The sequence below is a fragment of the Vipera berus genome, assembly GCF_964194415.1.
Source record: "Vipera berus genome assembly, chromosome: 1".
NCBI lineage: Eukaryota > Metazoa > Chordata > Lepidosauria > Squamata > Viperidae > Vipera > Vipera berus.
Window position 1 is genome coordinate 287,954,503 of NC_138202.1, and position 20,029 is coordinate 287,974,531.

At 43.6% G+C, this 20,029-nt stretch overlaps 1 protein-coding gene across 1 annotated transcript in view; it reads right to left on the reverse strand.

Moving 5' to 3' along the window:
• The window catches only part of NID1 (nidogen 1), a gene marked incomplete at its 5' end in the record, with an annotated part of 80,927 nt that overhangs the window by 23,856 nt on the left and 37,042 nt on the right, over positions 1 to 20,029 (reverse strand). Inside the window, 2 exons of the mRNA XM_081314122.1 lie at positions 17,327 to 17,455; positions 18,611 to 18,754. Coding sequence (XP_081170248.1) covers positions 17,327 to 17,455; positions 18,611 to 18,754 — 273 coding nt within the window. The remainder of the gene's footprint in view (positions 1 to 17,326; positions 17,456 to 18,610; positions 18,755 to 20,029) is intronic.

Below are 20,029 nucleotides of genomic sequence, written 5' to 3' on the forward strand. Positions count from 1 at the left end.
AAAAAAAAAAAAAAAATAAAAATACTGGGTAGCCAAATTGTTGCTTAGAGGAGTACCATGTGTATGACATCTAGCTAGTGCCCATGTCACCAGTACTCTGTATTTATTTATTTTCTAGTGTTTATCAAATATATTTTTGTTTCCTTCCTATCAAGTTGAGCAGTTTATATATAGATGCTAGAGTCATCTTTTGGTTTCACTGGTTTAGCTGCTTCTGGCCACATTTCCTGCATTCTGCTTTTTCTCAAGCACAGATTCTCACAATCATGGTAGCTTTTTCCATCTTTTTAGTTCATTGTGTTATACAAATTTACTTCTCTACAATTCAACGCAATTCCACACATTTTGCTGTTGGAGACAATAGTCAAGATGGCAATCTCCAGGCATAGAGAAAAAGAAGCTTGGCAACTGTTGTTTGTCTCATACTTTTAGCCTACTCATTTGTCATTAACAAGGACCAGAGATCTCAGAGAATTCAACATTTGCCATTCATAATGTCTTATGAAGAATTTTTCATCTTACTTTATAAATTATCTCTGCCACCTTCCTTTTCCCATGACATCTAGGCATGAATTCTTAGACAGTATTCTATTTCTGCTTGAAAATGAATGGGGAAAAAGGACAATGCCAGCTTTATCTTACATTATAAAAGTTATATCTTGAACAAAGAGAAAAAACCCCAAGTACAATAGTCGTGTGTATGTGTGTGTGTGTGTGTGTGTGTGTGTGTGTACTCATACTAGCATTTACTCAAAACCATTCCAGTGGAGTTTACTACCAGCTCCTGTTTTACATCTGTCTGGCCCAGGCTGAGGGGTTTTAATTTTTTATTGGGTTTTAGTTTTAAATTTCGGGAACTTGATTTAATTAATTGTTTTAATCTGATTTTAATTTTTGTATGTTATGTTTTTAACCTTCCCTGTAAACCGCCCTGAGTCCTACGGGAATAGGGCGGTATATAAATTTAATAAAATAAATAAATAAATAAGACAGACAGATAGATATGCACACAGTATATAGCACAAGTTTACAACCTATTTTTAGTCAAGTCTATTTTATGGGAGCAGCTACAGAGTGGAATATGTTCTTGAAATTCTGCACTACTGTGTGCAACATTTAGATCCTAGAAATTAATCAACTATGTATAATTCAGTTCATAATCATAACTTCAAATGCAGCACTTTTTTTTACATAATTCCTGGTTAGCAATGGCTCCATGTGGAGAAACAATAAAACCAAGAAAGGCCTCATTGCAAACTCTGGTTGCTTATACAAAGAATGATTTACTATCTTACTACAATTTAAGCCACCAGTGACCCAGAATTACAATTTGGCAACTGATTATATCAGTTATGACTCAATGAGTTATAAAAATGTTGGCAGATTAATGAATCTTAAACAAATACAGAACATTACCAACTGAATAGTCATCACTAAGTATAGTCATGTGGGAATTAAATTGTCTCTAAAACGTGAGAGAAACTATACTATTCATAAAATGATATATTTAAGGAACATGTCATTCTTCTTAAACTTTGAAAATCTTCATCCATGTTGTAAAATATCCAAAGGCACATTGAACCTCACTTAATTTCTTCTACTATGAAAACAATTTTCCATTTAAAATAATTAAGTAAGCACATAAATATATCCTATAATTAATTAATAATTAAATTAATTATTATTTCCAAAATATTTTGTATGATACTGGCAACTAAGGCTATGTCCAATGTTGGCTGTACACAAGGAAAATATACAGTGCATATAACACAGGTTTCTCTCCTGCAATTCTCCATGACTTCTGGTAAAATTTGACGTATTCTCCAAATAAGACAAAATTGCATGAGTTTCCTACACAATACTGCAAAGGATATCTAACTGTTTTCCTTTCCTTCAGAGCTATGAACCTATTGGGCCTGATTCCTGGTGACTAGATGGACAAATGATACAATCTCCACTTGTACCAATTTATGTTGTTGTTAATTGCGAAGTCGTGTCCGACCCAACACGACCCTATGGACAATGTTCCTCCAGGCCTTCCTGTTCTCTACCATCTTCTGGAGTCCATTCAAGCTCACTCCCACTGCTTCAGTGACTCCATCCAGCCACCTCATTCTCTGTCGTCCCCTTCTTCTATTGCCCTCAATCTTTCCCAGCATTAGGCTCTTCTCCAGTGAGTCCTTCCTTCTCATTAGGTGGCCAAAGTATTTGAGTTTTAGCTTCAGGATCTGGCCTTCTAAAGAGCAGTCAGGGTTGATCTCCTCTAGGACTGACCGGTTTGATCGCCTTGCAGTCCAAGGGACTCGCAGGAGTCTTCTCCAGCACCATAGCTCAAAGGCCTCAATTCTTTGGCGCTCGGCCTTTCTTATGGTCCAGCTTTCACTGCCATACATTGCAACTGGGAAGACCATAGCCTTGACTATACGCACTTTTGTTGACAGGGTGATGTCTCTGCTTTTTAGTGTGCTGTCTAGATTTGCCATGGCTTTCCTCCCAAGGAGCAAGCGTCTTTTAATTTCTTGGCTACAGTCCCCATCTGCAGTGATCTTGGAGCCCAGGAAAATAAAATCTGTCACTACCTCCATTTCTTCCCCATCTATTTGCCAGGAATTGAGAGGGCCGGATGCCATGATCTTGGTTTTCTTAATGTTTAGTTTCAACCCAAGTTTTGCACTCTCCTTCTTCACTCGCAACAAGAGGCTCTTTAGTTCCTCTTCACTTTCTGCCATTAGAGTGGTATCATCTGCATATCTTAGGTTGTTGATGTTTCTTCCGGCAATCTTAATTCCAACTTTTGATTCATCTAGCCCTGCCTTTCTCATGATGTGCTCTGCATATAAGTTAAATAGGCAAGGCGACAGTATACAGCCTTGCCGGACTCCTTCCCCAATTTTGAACCAATCAGTGGTTCCGTGTCCAGTTCTCACTGTTGCTTCTTGGCCCGCATATAGGTTTCTCAAGAGACAAATAAGATGGTCTGGTATGCCCATCTCTTTAAGGACTTGCCACAGTATGTTATGATCCACACAATCAAAGGCTTTAGCATAGTCAATGAAGCAGAAGTAGATGTTTTTCTGGAACTCTCTAGCTTTCTCCATGATCCAGCGTATGTTAGCAATTTGATCTCTAGTTCCTCTGCCTCTTCAAAATCCTGCCTGTACTTCTGGTAGTTCTCGATCCACATACTGCTGTAGTCTAGCTTGTAGAATTTTAAGCATAACTTTACTAGCATGAAAAATGAGTGCAATGGTGCGATAGTTTGAACATTCTTTGGCACTGCCTTTCTTTGGAATTGGAATGTAAACTGATCTTTTCCAATCCTGTGGCCACTGTTGAGTTTTCCAAATTTGCTGGCAAATTGAGTGTAGCACTTTTACTGCATCGTCTTTTAAGATTTTGAATAGCTCAGCTGGAATACTGTCACCTCCACTAGCTTTGTTGTTGCTCAGCTTTTCTAAGGCCCACTTCACTTCACATTCTAGGATGTCTGGCTCGAGGTCAGTGATCACCTCATTGTGATTATCAGGGACATTAAGCTCATTCTTGTATAGTTCTTCTGTGTAATTTTTCCACCTCTTCTTAATCTCTTCTGCCTCTGTTAGGTCCCTGCCATTTTGGTCCTTTATCATGCCCATTTTTGCATGAAACGTTCCTTTCATCTCTCCAATTTTCTTGAAAAGATCTCTGGTCCTCCCTATTCTATTGTTTTCTTCTATTTCTTTGCATTGTTCATTTAAGAAGGCATTCTTATCTCTTCTAGCTATTCTTTGGAATTCTGCATTTAATTGGGCATATCTTTCTTTTTCTCCCTTGCCTTTCGCTTCCCTCCTTTCCTCAGCTATTTGCAAGGCTTCCTCAGACAGCCATTTTGCTTTCTTGCATTTCTTTTTCTTTGGGATGGTTTTGGTTGCTACCTGTTGTACAATGTTGCGAACCTCTGTCCATAGTTCTTCAGGCACTCTGTCTGAATTGTCTTTACAAAGACAGGCGAGAGACCATAGGCAAGGTTAACACGTTTATTTGCTTCAGCTCCCGGCAGCTGACTGTCAAAACAATCCGGGCTTATATAGGGAACTGTCAAACAGTGTAGCCAATCAGGTAGCGGTAATTTCCCCGCCGTTCGGGAAGCAGCCAATCCACTATCAGTATTCTGACAGCTCTGCGGCTGTCAGGGAATTCCCTTCAGCTGAGCGCTTAGCTCAGCTTGGAGGACCGGGTTGAAGACTCCTGGATTTGACAGTTCCGAGAACTGTCAAATCTGGCGCGTGCGCGTTGGCCCCCGGCAGCCCTTTTGACAGCTGTCAACGGGAATGGCGGCCGGCTGGGCGGTGCGCGTGCGCCGTTGCTTCGGGCGGCCATTTGACAGCTGTCAGCTGTCAAATGTCGGCCGGCCCGGCTTTCTCTTGCGGCTTGGGGACTACTGGTTCCCGGATATGATTCACCCCCTTTCCCCCCCCCCAGAACAGGTATGTTATGTATAACAACATTTGAACATTTTAAAACAGTATGGTTAACAGGTTCTTTAACAGATGGTGGGTTTCCCTTCCACTCGAAGTCCGTGAGGTATGCGGGGGGTTTCCTGGCTCGGCCGGACCGTCGGGGACAGGGGGTGCTCCTTTCGGATTGCGTGGCTGGCGGGGTTGTTTCTAGGTGGGGCTCTGTAGATGGTTGTGGGTCCTGGGGGAGGAATTCATCGGGACCGGGGAAGTCGGCTGTCGAAGGCTCATCCAGAGTTGGTTGCGGGGAGGGGTTGGGCAGTGACCTGGGACGGAGCTGATCCGTGTGTCTACGATGTATGAGTCCTGTTCCAGTGTCCACTGTGTAAGATAATGGTCCAGTTTGGTCCATGATAACCCCCTGAACCCACTTATCCCTTCCCCCATAATCTCGGGACCAAACGTTTTGTCCTTTGGAGAATGTTTTTGGCTGGGAGCTTGGTGTCATTTCGGCTGCTAGTCTGTCGGGGTGGAGTCTGTCGAGTCGTGTCACCAGGCGGCGGCCCCATCGAAGTTCGGCCGGGCTTTTGCCGGTGGTTGTGCAGGGAGTAGAATGGTGGGCTAAGAGAAATTGTGACAAGCGTCGGTGCCAGTTTCCTGAGATGATTCTTTTGAGGGCGTCTTTGGTGGTCCTCACCATAACCTCTGCAAGGCCGTTGGACGACGGGTGGAAGGGAGCCGATGTTGAATGCCTAATACAATTTCTCCTCGTGAAGATCTGAAAGTCATGAGAAGTAAATTGAGGGCCATTGTCTGAAATGATGACGTCGGGGAGACCGTGTGTTGCGAAGAGTCCCCTGAGGGCTTGAATGGTTGCGGCAGACGTTGTACTGTGAACCGGGAGAACCTCCAGCCATTTAGAATAACTATCTACAACTATGAGGAAGACCTGTCCTTGGAAGGGCCCGGCATAATCAATATGGATGCGGGACCAGGGGTTTTTTGTGAGTTCCCATTTATGAATTGGGGCTCTGGGTTGAAGTGGGCGGGATTCTTGGCATAGGTAGCAGCCAGCAATGTATTTTTCTATGTCTTGGTCTATTCCTGGCCACCAGACGTAGCTGCGTGCCAAAGATTTTGTCTTTACGATGCCAGGGTGGCCCTCATGTAAGGTGTCCAGTACTTTTGGCCTATGTTTGGTGGGCACGATTACCCTGCACCCCCAGAGTAAACATCCTAAGTGTGACGTCAGTTCATTTCGCCTGGAGAAATATGGCTGAAACTCTGTGCCTGGGCAAGAGGTTTGCCAGCCTGTATGTACCCATGCTAGTACTCTGCTAAGTGTTTTGTCTGACGAAGTTGCAGTGGCGATATCTTTTGCTGTCAGTGGGCATTCTGGGAGCTCTTGAATAGCTAAGATGTTGCCTGCTGGGGCTGGGTCAGGCTCTGTGTGGGGTAGGGGTAATCTGCTGAGGCCGTCAGCGTGACACATTTGATGTCCTGGCTTATATATTAGTTGGTAGGAGTATGCTGTGAGGAATGTTGTCCAGCGCAACATCCTGGGAGATAAGATTTGGGGGGTCTGACGGTCCCAAGTGAAAAGTCCTAACAATGGTTTGTGATCAGTGTAGATCACGAAAGGGCGACCATAAAGGTAATCATGAAATTTTTTAATTCCCGCTACAATTGCCAGGGCTTCTTTATCTATTTGGGCATAGTTTCTTTCCGTTTTGGAAAGAGTTCTGGAGTAATATGCCACCGGGGACTGGTTGCCATCGTTGTCTAAATGGCTTAAAACTGCTCCAATCCCATATGGGGATGCATCGCAGGCTATGCATAAGGGTTTGTCCTCCTGGTAGTGGGAAATAGTTGCGTTGCTGGAAAGCATTTGTTTAAGTGACCTGAAACTGTTTTCGTGGACTGTAGTCCATTGCCAGGCTGCCCCTTTATCGAGCAGTCTGTGGAGGGGTTCTGCGATAGTTGCCTTCCCTGGTAGGAAGGCGTGATAAAAATTTAAAAGTCCAAGGAAGGCTTGGAGCTCGTTTTTATTTTTTGGGGTAGGGGCGGCCTTGATAGCAAGGATTTTTGCGTTTGTGGGATGAATTCCCTGCGAGTCGATCTTGTAGCCTAAGAAATCTGCTGACGGGACGCCTATAGAACATTTTTCACGTTTTAGTTTGAGCCCTGCTTTTCTAAATCTTAATAGAACTTCCTGTAGTCTGTCTGCTAAGTTGTTTTCTGATTCCCCAGCGATGAGTATGTCATCGAAATAGGGGCAGACACCTGGGATTCCTTTTAAGGTTTTTTCCATCACCTCCTGGAAAATGCCAGGGGCTACAGAGATGCCGAATTGGAGGCGGTTTACTTTGAAAGCGCCACGGTGAGTGACGATGGTTTGTGCTTCGGCTGTTTCCCGGGTGACCGGTAGCTGAAGAAAGGCATGCGCTAGGTCGAGTTTGGCGAATATTGAGCCGGACCCTATTTCTGACAGCACGTCCCTGACAGCAGGCACTGGGTATGCGTGGGGATTTAACGCGCGGTTGACTGTTGCTTTATAGTCCGCGCATATTCTCACGTCACCGTTTGGTTTAACTGGTGTCACTATGGGGGTTTCCCAGGTTCCACCGTCTGTTGGTTCTAGGACTCCTAGGCTGACTAGGCGGTCTAATTCTGCTTCAATTTTTTGTTTTAACGCAAAGGGGACCCTTCTTGCCTTGATGCGGATGGGTCCTACCTCCGGTTTTAATTTGAGGTCTATGGGGGAACCTGTATATTTGCCAAGCGTTCCGTCGAAAACGTCCGCGAACGCCTGGCAGACCTGCTCTAATGTTCGGGATTGAATGCGGTTGGTGCCCTCTAGGTGGATGCCTAGAGCCTCGAACCAGTCTAACCCGATGAGGGTGGTCCTGGGAGCCTCAGTGATTTGGATTGTTAATTGCCCCTGGAATTTTTTGTATTCTACCCTTACTTGTGCCTGTCCCTTTAAGTGGATTGCGGCCCCTTGGAAGTCTGCGAGGAGTATTTTGGAGGGCTGCAGGGAGATACGGCGTCTGATTTTAAACCCAATCTTTTTGAGAGTGTCCCAGGACATTATTGAAACAGAGGAGCCGGAGTCAACCTCCATTTCGCAGGGCACTCCTTGAATTTTGACCCAGATCTTAATTTTGGGCTGTAAATGGTGGATGGGCGAAATTTTTTGTTGGGCCCGTATTGACAATACTGAGGGCTGGGGATTTTCCCTGGCAAAAAGGGGAACCCTGGTCCTACCTGCCGGAATCTCCTCAAGCTCGTGGAGGGTTTCCCGGTTCGAGCTGCGACACGCGGAGCGAATGTGCCCGGTCTTCCCGCATCCGTGACACCTGGCATTTCTGAAACGACATGTGGATCTGGCGTGCGCCCCGCCGCAGCTGGCACACTTAGGTTTTTGGCCTGCGGAGGTGGGTCTTGGCCCGAGGGTGGCTTGTCTGAATGGTCTGCGGTTCTTCCCGGGGTCGGTGCCCATTTTGCTGAATCGGGACATGATGTCGTCGACGCCGGTGAAGGATTCGGGCTGTTCGTCGTCTGGTTCCCCAGCGTAGTGGACTGACCCGGCCGGGCTGTTTCTGAACGTCGGGGAGCCTTCACGGTGGCTATCCTCGTATGCCATGATCTCTAATGTGAGTTGGGCGAGGTCTAACGTGGGTCGGGCTACCAATTTCCGCTGGAGCCGCTCGTTGGAAAGACCGACGATGACCTGATCTCTGATTCGGTCTTCCAGGTCGGGAAATTGGCACCTGCGGGCAGCGTGACGTACCCCCGCGATGAAGGCTGTGGTCGTTTCGCCCGGTTGCTGTCGGCGGCGGGCGAAATGGAGGCGCCAGTACAGCTCGGACCGCCGGGGCATAAAATGCTTGCTGAGGCGGTCGGTTAGTACGGCGTAAGGGACGGTCGCGATGGGGTCTGGGCTGCAGAGCCCTACAGCGATGTCATAGACGGCAGGCCCGCTGAGGCACAGGAGGGCGGCAGCCTTGTGGCGATCTTCCGTTATCTTGTTAACGACGAGGTAGCCTTCAACTTGCCCCCAGTGCGATTCCCATCCCTCGGGATGGCGGACGTCGAATTCTCTGACGTGGCCTAAATTTGCCATGGTCGGGATCCACGGTGCTGTTCAAACTGCCGAAGGGTTCCTTTACCCTCGTTGTGGCTTCAGCAGTGACTTTCAGCGAGAGGGATCGGAACTCCTTCGCTGAGGCTAACTCAGCAGGCAGCTCTGGGGCGCCGGCATCCCACCTTCGTCGCCAGGTGAATTGTCTTTACAAAGACAGGCGAGAGACCATAGGCAAGGTTAACACGTTTATTTGCTTCAGCTCCCGGCAGCTGACTGTCAAAACAATCCGGGCTTATATAGGGAACTGTCAAACAGTGTAGCCAATCAGGTAGCGGTAATTTCCCCGCCGTTCGGGAAGCAGCCAATCCACTATCAGTATTCTGACAGCTCTGCGGCTGTCAGGGAATTCCCTTCAGCTGAGCGCTTAGCTCAGCTTGGAGGACCGGGTTGAAGACTCCTGGATTTGACAGTTCCGAGAACTGTCAAATCTGGCGCGTGCGCGTTGGCCCCCGGCAGCCCTTTTGACAGCTGTCAACGGGAATGGCGGCCGGCTGGGCGGTGCGCGTGCGCCGTTGCTTCGGGCGGCCATTTGACAGCTGTCAGCTGTCAAATGTCGGCCGGCCCGGCTTCCTCTTGCGGCTTGGGGACTACTGGTTCCCGGATATGATTCACTGTCTATCAGATCTAATTCCTTAAATCTATTTGTCAGCTCTACTGTATATTCAACAGGGATATGATTTAATTCATATCTGACTGGCCTAGCGCTTTTCCCTACTTTCTTTAATTTAAGCCTAAACTTTGCAACAAGAAGCTCATGGTCTGATCCACAGTCAGCTCCTGGTCTTGTTTTTACTGACTGTATAGAGCTTCTCCATCTTTGGCTGCAGAGCATATAGTCAATCTGATTTCTGTGTTGACCGTCTGGTGATGTCCATGTGTAAAGCCGTCTCTTGGGTTGTTGGAAAAGAGTGTTTGCTATGACCATCGTATTCTCTTGACAAAATTCTATCAGCCTGTGCCCTGCTTCATTTTGTACTCCAAGGCCAAACTTGCCTGTTATTCCAGTTATCTTTTGGCTTCCTACTTTAGCATTCCAATCCCCCATGATGATAAGGACATCATTTTTGGGTGTTAGTTCTATAAGGTGCTGTAGGGCTTCATAGAACCGGTCAATTTCATCCTCTTCAGCACCGGTGGTTGGGGCATAGACTTGGACTACTGTGATATTGAATGGTTTGCCTTGGATTCGAACTGAGATCATTCTGTCATTTTGCGGATTGTATCCCAGTATTGCTTTTCCTACTCTTTTATTGACTATGAAGGCTACTCCATTTCTTCTGAGGGATTCTTGCCCGCAGTAGTATACCTGATGGTCATCTGAATTAAATTCACCCATTCCTGTCCATTTTAGTTCGCTGATACCTAAGATATCGATGTTTAGTCTTGTCATCTCTTGTTTGACCACGTCCAGCTTTCCTTGATTCATGGATCTTACATTCCAGGTTCCTATGGAGAAAAAATCTTTACAGCATCGGACTTTCCTTTCACCACCAGACATATCCACAGCTGAGCGTCCTTTCGGCTTTGGCCCAGTCGCTTCATTCTTTCTGGTGCTACTAGTACTAGCCCTCTGCTCTTCCCCAGTAGCATATTGGACGCCTTCCGACCTGAGGGGCTCATCTTCCAGCGTCATATCGTTTTGCCTTTTGGTACTGTCCATAGGGTTTTCATGGCAAAGATACTGGAGTGGGTTGCCATTTCCTTCTCCAGTGGATCACGTTTTGTCAGAACTCTCTGCTATGACCTGTCCGTCTTGGGTGGCCCTGCACGGCATAGCTCATAGCTTCATTGAATTACGCAAGCCCCTTCGCCACGACAAGGCAGTAATCCATGAAGGGGGTACCAATTTATAGCCACAGTATTTCCAAAGTCATCCAGGGACCTTGATTCCTCATCCTTTAATCCAGTGTGTTTCTCTTCCTCTACTTCCCTCAACATGAGCAAGCATAATAGTTTGTTATGTCAATCACTCTAATCATATCCCCAAAATCTGAGTTTCTGCTTGAAGCAATCAGTCTCTATTTAATCCAAGACCATTTGATTGGCTATGTTTTGCAGCCAATGGTACCAACTTCAGGGAGATAATTCAAAGGCATCCATCTTTCTTCTTTACTACTCAAAAACACTGCTTCAACCATTCAAGGGTGGGGGGTTTTTTGGTTTTTGTTTTTGTTTTCTTAAAATATCTTTAACTTTCATTTGTTGTTGTTGTTAGTTGTGAAGTCGTGTCCGACCCATCGCGACCCCATGGACAATGTTCCTCCAGGCCTTCCTGTCCTCTACCATCTTCTGGAGTCCATTTAGGCTCACGCCTACTGCTTCAGTGACTCCATCCAGCCACCTCATTCTCTGTCGTCCCCTTCTTCTCTTGCCCTCAACCTTTCCCAGCATTAGGCTCTTCAGTGAGTCCTACTTTCTCATCAGGTGGCCAAAGTATTTGAGTTCTAGCTTCAGGATCTGGCCTTCTAAAGAGCAGTCAGTGTTGATCTTATCTAGGACTGACTAGTTTGATCGCCTTGCAGTCCAAGGGACTCGCAGGAGTCTTCTCCAGCACCATAGTTCAAAGGCTTCAATTCTTTGGCGCTCAGCCTTTCTTATGGTCCAACTTTCACTGCCATACATTGCAACTGGGAAGACCATAGCCTTGACTATACGCACTTTTGTTGGCAGGGTGATGTCTATGCTTTTTAGTGTGCTGTCTAGATTTGCCATGGCTTTCCTCCCAGGAGCAAGCATCTTTTAATTTCTTGGCTGCAGTCCCCATCTGCAGTGATCTTGGAGCCCAGGAAAACAAAATCTGTCACTACCTCCATTTCTTCCCCATCTATTTGCCAGGAATTGAGAGGGCCGGATGCCATGATCTTGGTTTTCTTAATGTTTAGTTTCAACCCAATTTTTGCACTCTCCTTCTTCACCTGCAACAAGAGGCTCTTTAGTTCCTCTTCACTTTCTGCCATTAGAGTGGTATCATCTGCATATCTTAGGTTGTTGATATTTCTCCCGGCAATCTTAATTCCAACTTTTGATTCATCTAGCCCTGCCTTTCTCATGATGTGCTCTGCATATAAGTTAAACAGGCAGGATGACAGTATACAGCCTTGCCGGACTCCTTTCCCATTAACTTTCATAACTTCTCATAATTAATCTCACTTTACCGTGGGATTCTATCTATCTATATTCTCATTCTTTATTGTTGCTATGTATAAATATTAAATCATTATTTCACATATTCTCCATTCCCTATTTTATTTTAACTATCTGATCTCCTGTCAGCGGTAAGTAGCTCTACACGTGGTTTTTTTCCCTTTTTAAGATCTTAAGCAAAATGTTGCCTGTATTAGGAATGAGTGATTTGCACATTCTGTTGCAGGTTCTTACTTTGGTATTGAATAGACACCAATCTCAGAAGCACCCAGTTTTGTCTAAAATCTTTTGACAGTTAGCTCGTTGACTGCCTTTTCTCTTGCAGCTTTAAACAGTTTAATGGGCATTTTCACTTGCACCATGGGTTTTCCTACATGACAGTAGGTGCTGCCTCTGGTTAAGTCCACCTTGTAGTGGTTCTGAACTTACGCACACTGTTTCTGCAAATGTTTATGTCATTCTATAAAGCTATTTATAAATGTTCAATATTGTCCTTCTACTTTTTTTGCATTTATTTGCCTGTTTTTTCATTTCTTCTATACTTTCTCTTTAATAATCCTATCTTGTAAATTTTCTTCTGATTTTCTTGTAAAACAGCTCTCTTGCTTTCTAGCTATTTTCTTTTATTCCTTTCAGTTCTTAAGATGTATTTCCTTGTGCTTTTTTGTTTACCCTTTAAAATGCTACACTCAGTCATTGCACAACTTTCATCCTCTGTCTCTTCTGTGACTATAATAATAGCATCTTTTGATGGACATTTGGATCCTTTCCTCTTCAAATATTTTTCCTTCTTTGTTTTTCTCATTATTTGACGCAGCTGCTCAGATTCACTTTTGCATAAGCTAAGCATAGCAGATCTGTTCCTTATACCGATCTTATCTTTCGTCTGTACAGTCTCAAGGTCATATCTTTCTGATATAACTGTTGGAAAAATTGGAAACATTTTTTCCCTTAGAGAGTAGATGGATATAACTCTGGGAACAAAGTAAATCAGCTTTAAAAGAAAAGGAGAAAAACTATTGTGAAGAGAGTGAAGAGGCTGAGTAAGAAGTGGAAGGAACTCTGGACATCAGTAACTAATAGATACTGCAGTGTAATGGAGGTTTATCAAATTAATGACAGTTCAGTCCAGGGTACAGGAAGAAAATATTCAAAATATTCAAAAGAGAGGATTTACCTTAACAAGTAGTGTTACCTTCTAACATAGTGGTAGAAGAGGGCTGGAAGTTCGTATTGCATTTCTAGGAGTCTGTACCAAATTCCTAATTTCTATACTAAAATTCCTGATTGAAGTCGGTGTAAACAGTGGCAGTTTTTAAAGAAGAGATTGGACAACCATTTGTCTGAAAGGGTATAGGCCAGGGTTTCCTGCCTGAGCAGAGGGTTGGACTAGAAGACCTCCAAGGTCCCTTCCAATTCAATTCAATTCAATTCTACTCTACTCTACTCTATTTTAAATTCTTGATCATGTCCTGCTGAATGGGGCTTGACAGTATAAAACACTTCAATTTACAAGAAGTACTTTTTAAACTAATGCAGTTATCTGTTGCTCCTCAAATAATGGTAATAACAAAAGCTGAGTCATTTTAAGGCCCAAATTATTTGGTGCCCTGAGAGGCATAAATGGGGCAGAATGTATAGGATGTCCCACTTTAGACATATACAGAGAGTCCTCAACTTATGACTGGTCATTTATCAATTGTTCAATGATACAATGGATTCTTACAATCCAATTTTGAAGTGCTGACATCTGCAGACACAGATCACATGACTGCCTTTTGGGCACTGGGCAACCAGTTCATCTTTATGGCTGTTTGCTGCATTCCATGTTCATAGGACCATACCTTTTTACATTTTTTGCTAGTTCCCAGGATTTACTCTCAATTTTTGGCAAAAAAACTGTCATTGGATAAAATGGATTCACTTAACAGCCACACCAAAAAAGGTTGTAAAATCAGGTGAGGCCAAATAGTGACCTGCTTAACAACTGTAATGACTTCCAGGCTCAATTGCAGTCTTTAAGTCAAGAATTATCTATATACAGAATCCAAGTTGTCTCATTCAGACCCGGTTCGGGTCTGGATGGGGAGGAACAGGCTTCAACTCAACCCCAACAAGACTGAGTGGCTGTACGTACCGGCATCTCAGGATATTCAGAATATTCCATCTCTTTCTATGGGGGGTGAGCTATTACCCCCCCCCCCGTAGATAGGGCTCGCAACTTGGGAATCCTCCTAAATTCACAGCTTACTCTGGAAGACCACATAATAACTGTGACTAGGGGGGCCTTGGCCCAGGTTCGCCTGGTGCGCCAGTTGCGGCCCTATCTAGACCGCGATGCCCTGCGTACGGTCACTCATGCGCTCGTGACCTCTCATTTAGACTACTGCAACGCTCTCTACATGGGGCTGCCCTTGAGGACCACTCGGAGGCTCCAACTGGTACAGAATGCAGCCGCGAGAGTTGTGTTGGGAGTCTCCCGATACTCCCATGTTACACCTCTGCTCCGTGAGCTGCATTAGCTCCCAGTTGTCTTCCGAGTGAGATTCAAGGTTCTGGTAATGGTTTTCAAGGCCCTACATGGCATGGGTCCGGAGTACCTTAGGGATCACCTACTGCCGGCGTCAACTTCCCTCCGCCCTGTGCGTTCCCACCGAGAGGGCCTCCTCAGGGTGCCACCGGTCAGAGAATGTCGTCTGGTGGCCCCCAGGGGGAGGTCCTTCTCTGTGGGCGCCCCGGATTTATGGAATTGGTTGCCGGTTGAGCTCCGGATGGCGCCCGACCTTTGCTCCTTCCGACGCGATCTGAAGACTTATTTGTTCGAACAAGCCGGCCTGGCCTGATGGGGGATGGGTTGGGATTTTATTGTTGTTTTAAATATATTTACTTATTGTTGTAGCTTGGGCATTTCATTTAATTCTTTTTTAACTTTTGTATTTTTGTACTTTTATATGTTTGCCCTGTTCACCGCCCTGAGTCCTTCGGGAGAAGGGCGGTATACAAATAAAATTATTATTATTATTATTATTATTATTATTATTATTATTATTATTATTATTATTATTATTATTATTATTATTCTGCATCTAGCTTAGTGTAGTCTGCATTAAATCCCAAAACTATCTCCAGATTTCAAAAGATTTTTTTTTACTTCCTTCTCCTTTACTACAGATACAGTTAACTAAACAATTGCATTTGACAGGGAGAAACAAAAAAAAATTAAAGACATGCCGAGCTACAGCCAAGCACTAAACTTTCTTCCAAACAGATGTTGAAGCTACTAAAATATAAGAAAGGAAATGTTGAATACAGCTGCTTGGCAGGCAATAAAAAATTATCAGATTAAAACTTTAGAAACCTTATCACATTACATGCCTTCACTATAAACTATTCAGTTTCCCTTTATTAAAAGTTTAGTCTTAACTCAGTCACAGTTTTATGTTTCTCCTCTTTCCTCAATATGCTTCATTAGGACATTTTTAATACAGCAAATAATTTATTCAGTAAAGATTAAAAAGACACTTCACCACAGATTCTGCTGGGATCTCATCTGGATGCTTTTCTATTAGTGGATAAATGGCAGAACACATATTACTAGCTATGCAATCCAAGACTAAGTCAAAAAGGGCACATGTATTGGCTCTACTTTTTTTACATGTTTTTGTTGATTGAGCACCTTCCATTTTCTATTATTTAGCTGTAAAAATCTCCCACTTGTTCTTTGCCAAGGGTCCTTGTCTTTTCTAGCACTACGGAAATGACCCAAAGCCACATAGCAGGATGGGGTATTTTACACATAAATTACAGCAGACCAAAGACCATAGACATCCATAAGGGGAGCAAGGGGGAGGTATCTGATAATATGAGTCGCAATAGAATTTCTGCCCCTTATCTATTTATCTATAAGTGCAAGCATGGAAGGATAGAAATTATATAATGAAAGGTACATGGTATACCAGATCAGGAAACCAATGCCATAGAGGTGAAGACTACTTTTATTGTACAGGTAGTACTTGCTTAATAACCACAATTGGTTATTTAAGTATGGGGGGTGAGGTGTTACCCCCCTGTAGATAGGGCTTGCAACTTGGGTGTCCTCCTTGACTCACAGCTCAGTTTGGAAGACCATGTAGGAGCTGTGGCCAGGGGGGCTTTTGCCCAGGTTCGCCTGGTGCACCAGTTGCGGCCCTATCTGGACCGGGATGCCCTGCGTACAGTCACTCATGCACTTGTGACCTCTCGGATAGACTACTGCAATGCTTTCTACATGGGGCTGCCCTTGAGGACCACTCGGAGGCTTCAACTGGTGCAGAATGCGGCCACGCGAGTTGTGATGGGGGTTTCCCGATATTCCCATGTAACACCTCTCCTCCGCGAGCTGCATTGGCTTCCAGTTGTCCTCCGGGTGAGATTCAAGATGCTGGTGATGACCTATAAAGCCCTAAATGGCATGGGTCCGGATTACCTACAGGAGCACCTGCTGCCGGCGTCAACTTCCCTTCGTCCTGTGCGCTCCCACAGAGAAGGCCTCCTCAGGGTGCCGTCAGTCAGGGATTGCTGGCTGGCGGCCCCCAGGGGGAGAGCATTCTCTGTGGGCACGCCAGCCCTTTGGAATCAACTGCCTGTTGAGCTCCAGACGGCTCCCGACCTTCGCTCTTTCCGCCGTGACCTGAAGACTTGGTTGTTTGAAGAGGCCAGCCTGGACTAAGGATTTGGGGTTTTTTTAACTATTTATTGTTAGGGCTAAAATTAATTTAATTTTACTTTTAACTTTTGTGTGTAGTATTTTATTGCCCTGTATACCGCCCTGAGTCCTTTGGGAGAAGGGCGGTATAGAAATTTAAATAAATAAATAAATAAATAAATAAATAAATAAATAAATAAATAAAAAATATTCATTGCTAAGCAAAGCGGACATTAGGCAAAACATCATGTGACTGCACTCCCTAGCAAAAGCTATTCCATTAGTCTCTGTTGTGGCCAATAAGTCAGGATTGCAGACCGTTGTTAGGCGAAGACCTTATGTTTCTCCTACCCTGCCATGCTCACCTCCACTTCAGTTCCCCCACCTCCCATCTCTTCCCTCCTCTGCCCTTTTGGTCACCCTACACTCCACCACCCACTGCTTCTGGCTAACCTTGGCTATCTTCTCCCTCTCATTGGGGGAGTCCTGGCTGAAGCACCTGTTGCCAAGTGACCTACAACTGGGACCAGAATTGTTGTTGTACATCAAGTTGAACCCAACAATTTTTACAGCAGTTGTTGAATGAATTGGGTATTCATTAAGTGAATGCAATTTTCCCATTGGGCATATTTTTTTTTTGCTGAAAATAGTCAAAAAGTTTGCAAATCACAATCGTGTGATCACAGGATGCTGCAACCAGTTGTGAACGCAAGCCAGTTGCCAAATGCCTGAATTGCAATTGTGTGACCATGAGTGTCATAAATGCGAGTTCAAGTCATAAGCCACTTTTTCCAAGGCATCATAACTTCGAACAGTCATTAAACTAATGGTTGTAAGTCAAGGACTACTTGTAGTACTCTCTTGAACTGTTCTGGATTTCCCAAAACAATAAAGGAGGACTTGAAATAAACTCACCTATGCATGTTCGCCCATCATCTGAAAACTGATAACCCTCTAAACATTCACATCGGAAAGTTCCTGGCTGATTATTACACACAGCATTACTGCCACACACAGTTGGCTGCTCCTGGCATTCATCTACATCTGTGTAGAAAAGCAACATTATTATACGACTGTCACTCACAATTCTTTAAAGGAACAACATGACATATTTGTGTTTAGCTTTAGTTCAGCTGAAAGGCCATCTCTGTCTTCCAAGCAAACCTGTTACAACAGAGATTAGAAGCACCAGGCAAATGACTTGTCAAGACACAAGTGATGAAAAACCTAGTATCTGATTTTGCCAGATTAGGATATTGGGGTGTTTTTATTCCATCTGATTCTTACAGCACAGTAATTTATTATCACGGCAACATCAAGGTCTGCACAAGAGGGGATGGGTGTTTATTTTTAAACCCAAAATACCTCAGAAGATTGCAGCCTTGCAGAAGATAAATAAATTGTGGAGGGACATGGCTAATCCCTAGCCACCTTGCTGTTCAAAATTATCTTCAGATTGCTGTGTAGTCATTGTGAAAAATTCTAAACATAAAAATAACTCAAGCAGGTTAGCAGCAATTCTGTATTGCCACCCCTCAGCTTTAATACACAATCTTCCAAGACAGCATTTTTGTTTTCTTAAAACATCAACAATTGGCGCAACAGCTATTATTACAAATCACCTTTAGTTTGGCTCTGAGAAACTACGAGCTAACGTCAAGGTAGTATTAATTGTATGGATTGGCTTGGGTCCTGCCCTGCATCTGCCATTTCTGCAGTTGATAGGTAGGAATCAAATTTTATCAGCATTTTTATTGTGGTTCCCATTTGGATTTCTTTCCTTATGGCTATGTGCAAAAGACCATTTCCAGTTGGAACAAAGGATTAAAAATGTCTTCTTTGGGTCTACATTCCCAATCTGGGTCTAGCCCCCTTCTAGTTAAAAAAAAATCCCAGCAGGAACAAATCAGATGATACAAATAACCTATATGTGTATGCTTCACATATAGTTCTGCCCTAATTTGCAGAACTTCAGGATAAGCAGAAATGCTATAAAAAGATACTGATTAGAGTACAATTTGATCATACTGCTATTTCTGTTGATGAAATCAAGTGTCTTTCTATTGTCACACATATACAAGGGGGAAATATACCAGAATTTGTCATCTATAGCAAGTTTATAGCAAATAGTATATCAAACAGTAAAACATAGATTCTGAAAGTGAATACTTTATTTTCTATTAAAAATAAAATTCCTACCATAACATGTCCGTCCATCTCCCCGGAAACCCACCGAGCATTCACAGGTGAATTGATTGCCTGTTCCTGGACGACAAACTGCATTAATATCACAGCCATGTCTGCCTGTGTAACAAGGATTGTGGCTTACATCACCCGAACCATCTGCCAAAAGACCATAGAAGATACTTTTAAAGAAGATTGTCTGAAAAAATTATCTATATTTGTGCTCTTGAAAATGTGGTTTAAGTTAAAATTGAATGGTTTCCAGGTCAATAGGTTGCTGATGGGTCTGTAGAATCTGGACAGCATAGCTTTTAAATACTCAGCAAAATTTTATACTGCTCATGTTTGTAAAGGTTAAGACAAACTATGGAAATGTATCTTAAAGGTAATGAACAGAAGCTCTAAGTTCTTCTAGGCCCATATATTATTTGTACATATAGAAACTCTAAGCATTTCTCTCAATTCAGAATAACTATGAATATAAATTTAATAAATAATAACTATGACATAATAGAGTGAATTATAGCTGTATTCACAAACAGCATACTGTATTTCTACTCAGTTTTTCTGCAGATCAATTTTGTTACCTAACCCGTATGGATGATTTATCATCCAGCTTTGAAATGTGAAATCCAGCTTTTAGAAGGTGTTTGATCTATATCTATATCTATCTATCTAACTTGAAGGAGTAGGCGTGAGCCTAAATGGACTCCAGAAGATGGTAGAGGGCAGGAAGGCCTGGAGGAACGTTGTCCAAGGGGTCGCGATGGGTCGGACACGACTTCGCAACTAATAACAACTATCTATCTATCTATCTATCTATCTATCTATCTATCTATCTATCTATCTATCTATCTATCTATCTATCTATCTATCTATCTATCTATCTTCCAGTCATAACTCAGCCTGGCTTCTGAACAATTTTAATCATTGTAAAATGCAATCATTTTAATAATAGTATATCATTGTAGTCTATTCTCTGAAGTGAATATCAGAGAACAGAAGAAAAAAGCATTCTCGTTCTGAAGAAAGGTTGAATGTTTGGGTTATCTAGCTTCAAAAATAAAGGAGCAAATAATAGCAATGTATGAACTGATATATGGGGGATGGATAGTGAATACTTGTTTCTTATATTACTAGCACTCAGGGTTCTTCATTGATACCAGATGACACAGGTAGCTCAAAGCAGGCACAAGAAAGTAATTTTTCACTAAAATATGTATGGAATTCATCGGCACACTACACAGTGATGGTCACTAGCTTAAATTACTTTAAGTCAGGGCTCTTCAAACTCGGCCCTTTTATGACTTGTGGACTTCAACTCCCAGTATTCCTCAGCCAGCGTGCCTGGCTGGGTAATTCCGGGAGTTGAAGTCCACAAGTCATAAAAGGGCCGAGTTTGAAGACCCCTGCTTTAAGCAAACATTTGTGAAA